We start from the raw sequence: 766 nt of genomic DNA, 5'->3' as shown, positions 1-766 counted from the left end.
TTACTACCAGTTATGTAGAAAAAATCAACTGCATCTTTTCTATGTCTGAAACAGCTTCCACGACCAAGCCAATGGAAGATGTTCCTTCACTGATTTACAAAAACCCCATTAGGAGAAACTCTAGGCGATCTACAATGTATCTGGGCGTGAGAAGAAGGCCATGGGGAAGATATGCTGCTGAGATTAGGAACCCTTACACCAAAGAGAGACACTGGCTAGGCACATTTGACACTGCTGAAGAGGCTGCTATTGCCTATGATCTTTCATCTATCAACATTTCTGGTATCAATGCTCGAACCAATTTTCATTACCCTTTTCTGTCTCTTCCGCCACCTCCTATCTCATTGCCTCCTCCGCCGCCGCCACCTACCCCGGAGCTGCATCAAAGTGTTGGAGTTTGTCCGGAGATGAACTCTGCTTTCGATGGCGATGATGAATCTCTGGTTATTGCTTCCATTTTGCAAAGCTTTTCTAACTCTGGTAACTGTTCTTTTTAGTTTTTTATTCCAATGAGACCTGAGAAAAGGTTATAATCAGCATTTGTTATTACTCTATGGCTTCTACACGGAAAATTCTACGTATTCAATCCACCTGCAGCGAACCGCTATTTATTCATGTACATGAAATTGTTTTATTTTTCTAAATTGGGCATTGACTTTTTCTGGTCGATGAATATTGAAGTAATGGAAGAAAAAAAGTAAATACTGACTTACATTTCCAAATTACACATGAAATAATATGATGGAATTCTGTTGGAAATAAAATT

At 39.4% G+C, this 766-nt stretch overlaps 1 protein-coding gene across 1 annotated transcript; it reads left to right on the top strand.

The window, feature by feature from the left end:
• Nucleotides 1-510, top strand: LOC148194695 (ethylene-responsive transcription factor ERF110-like). The gene has a single exon (XM_088097516.1). It carries the CDS (start codon nucleotides 42-44, stop codon nucleotides 495-497), a length of 456 nt encoding a protein of 151 aa, XP_087953642.1. The 5' UTR covers nucleotides 1-41; the 3' UTR covers nucleotides 498-510.
• The last annotated feature ends 256 nt before the right edge of the window (nucleotides 511-766 follow it).

This window comes from Vigna umbellata, chromosome 8, assembly GCF_029865625.1.
Source record: "Vigna umbellata cultivar VRB3 chromosome 8, Vumbellata_1.0, whole genome shotgun sequence".
NCBI classification, from domain to species: domain Eukaryota; kingdom Viridiplantae; phylum Streptophyta; class Magnoliopsida; order Fabales; family Fabaceae; genus Vigna; species Vigna umbellata.
The sequence above is the reverse complement of the archived record's forward strand: the minus strand, read 5'-3'. Positions and strand labels throughout refer to the sequence as shown.

Bases quoted from the DNA above. Each gene is read 5' to 3' on its own strand.
- LOC148194695 (XM_088097516.1), top strand. From the start codon at position 42: ATGTCTGAAACAGCTTCCACGACCAAGCCAATGGAAGATGTTCCTTCA.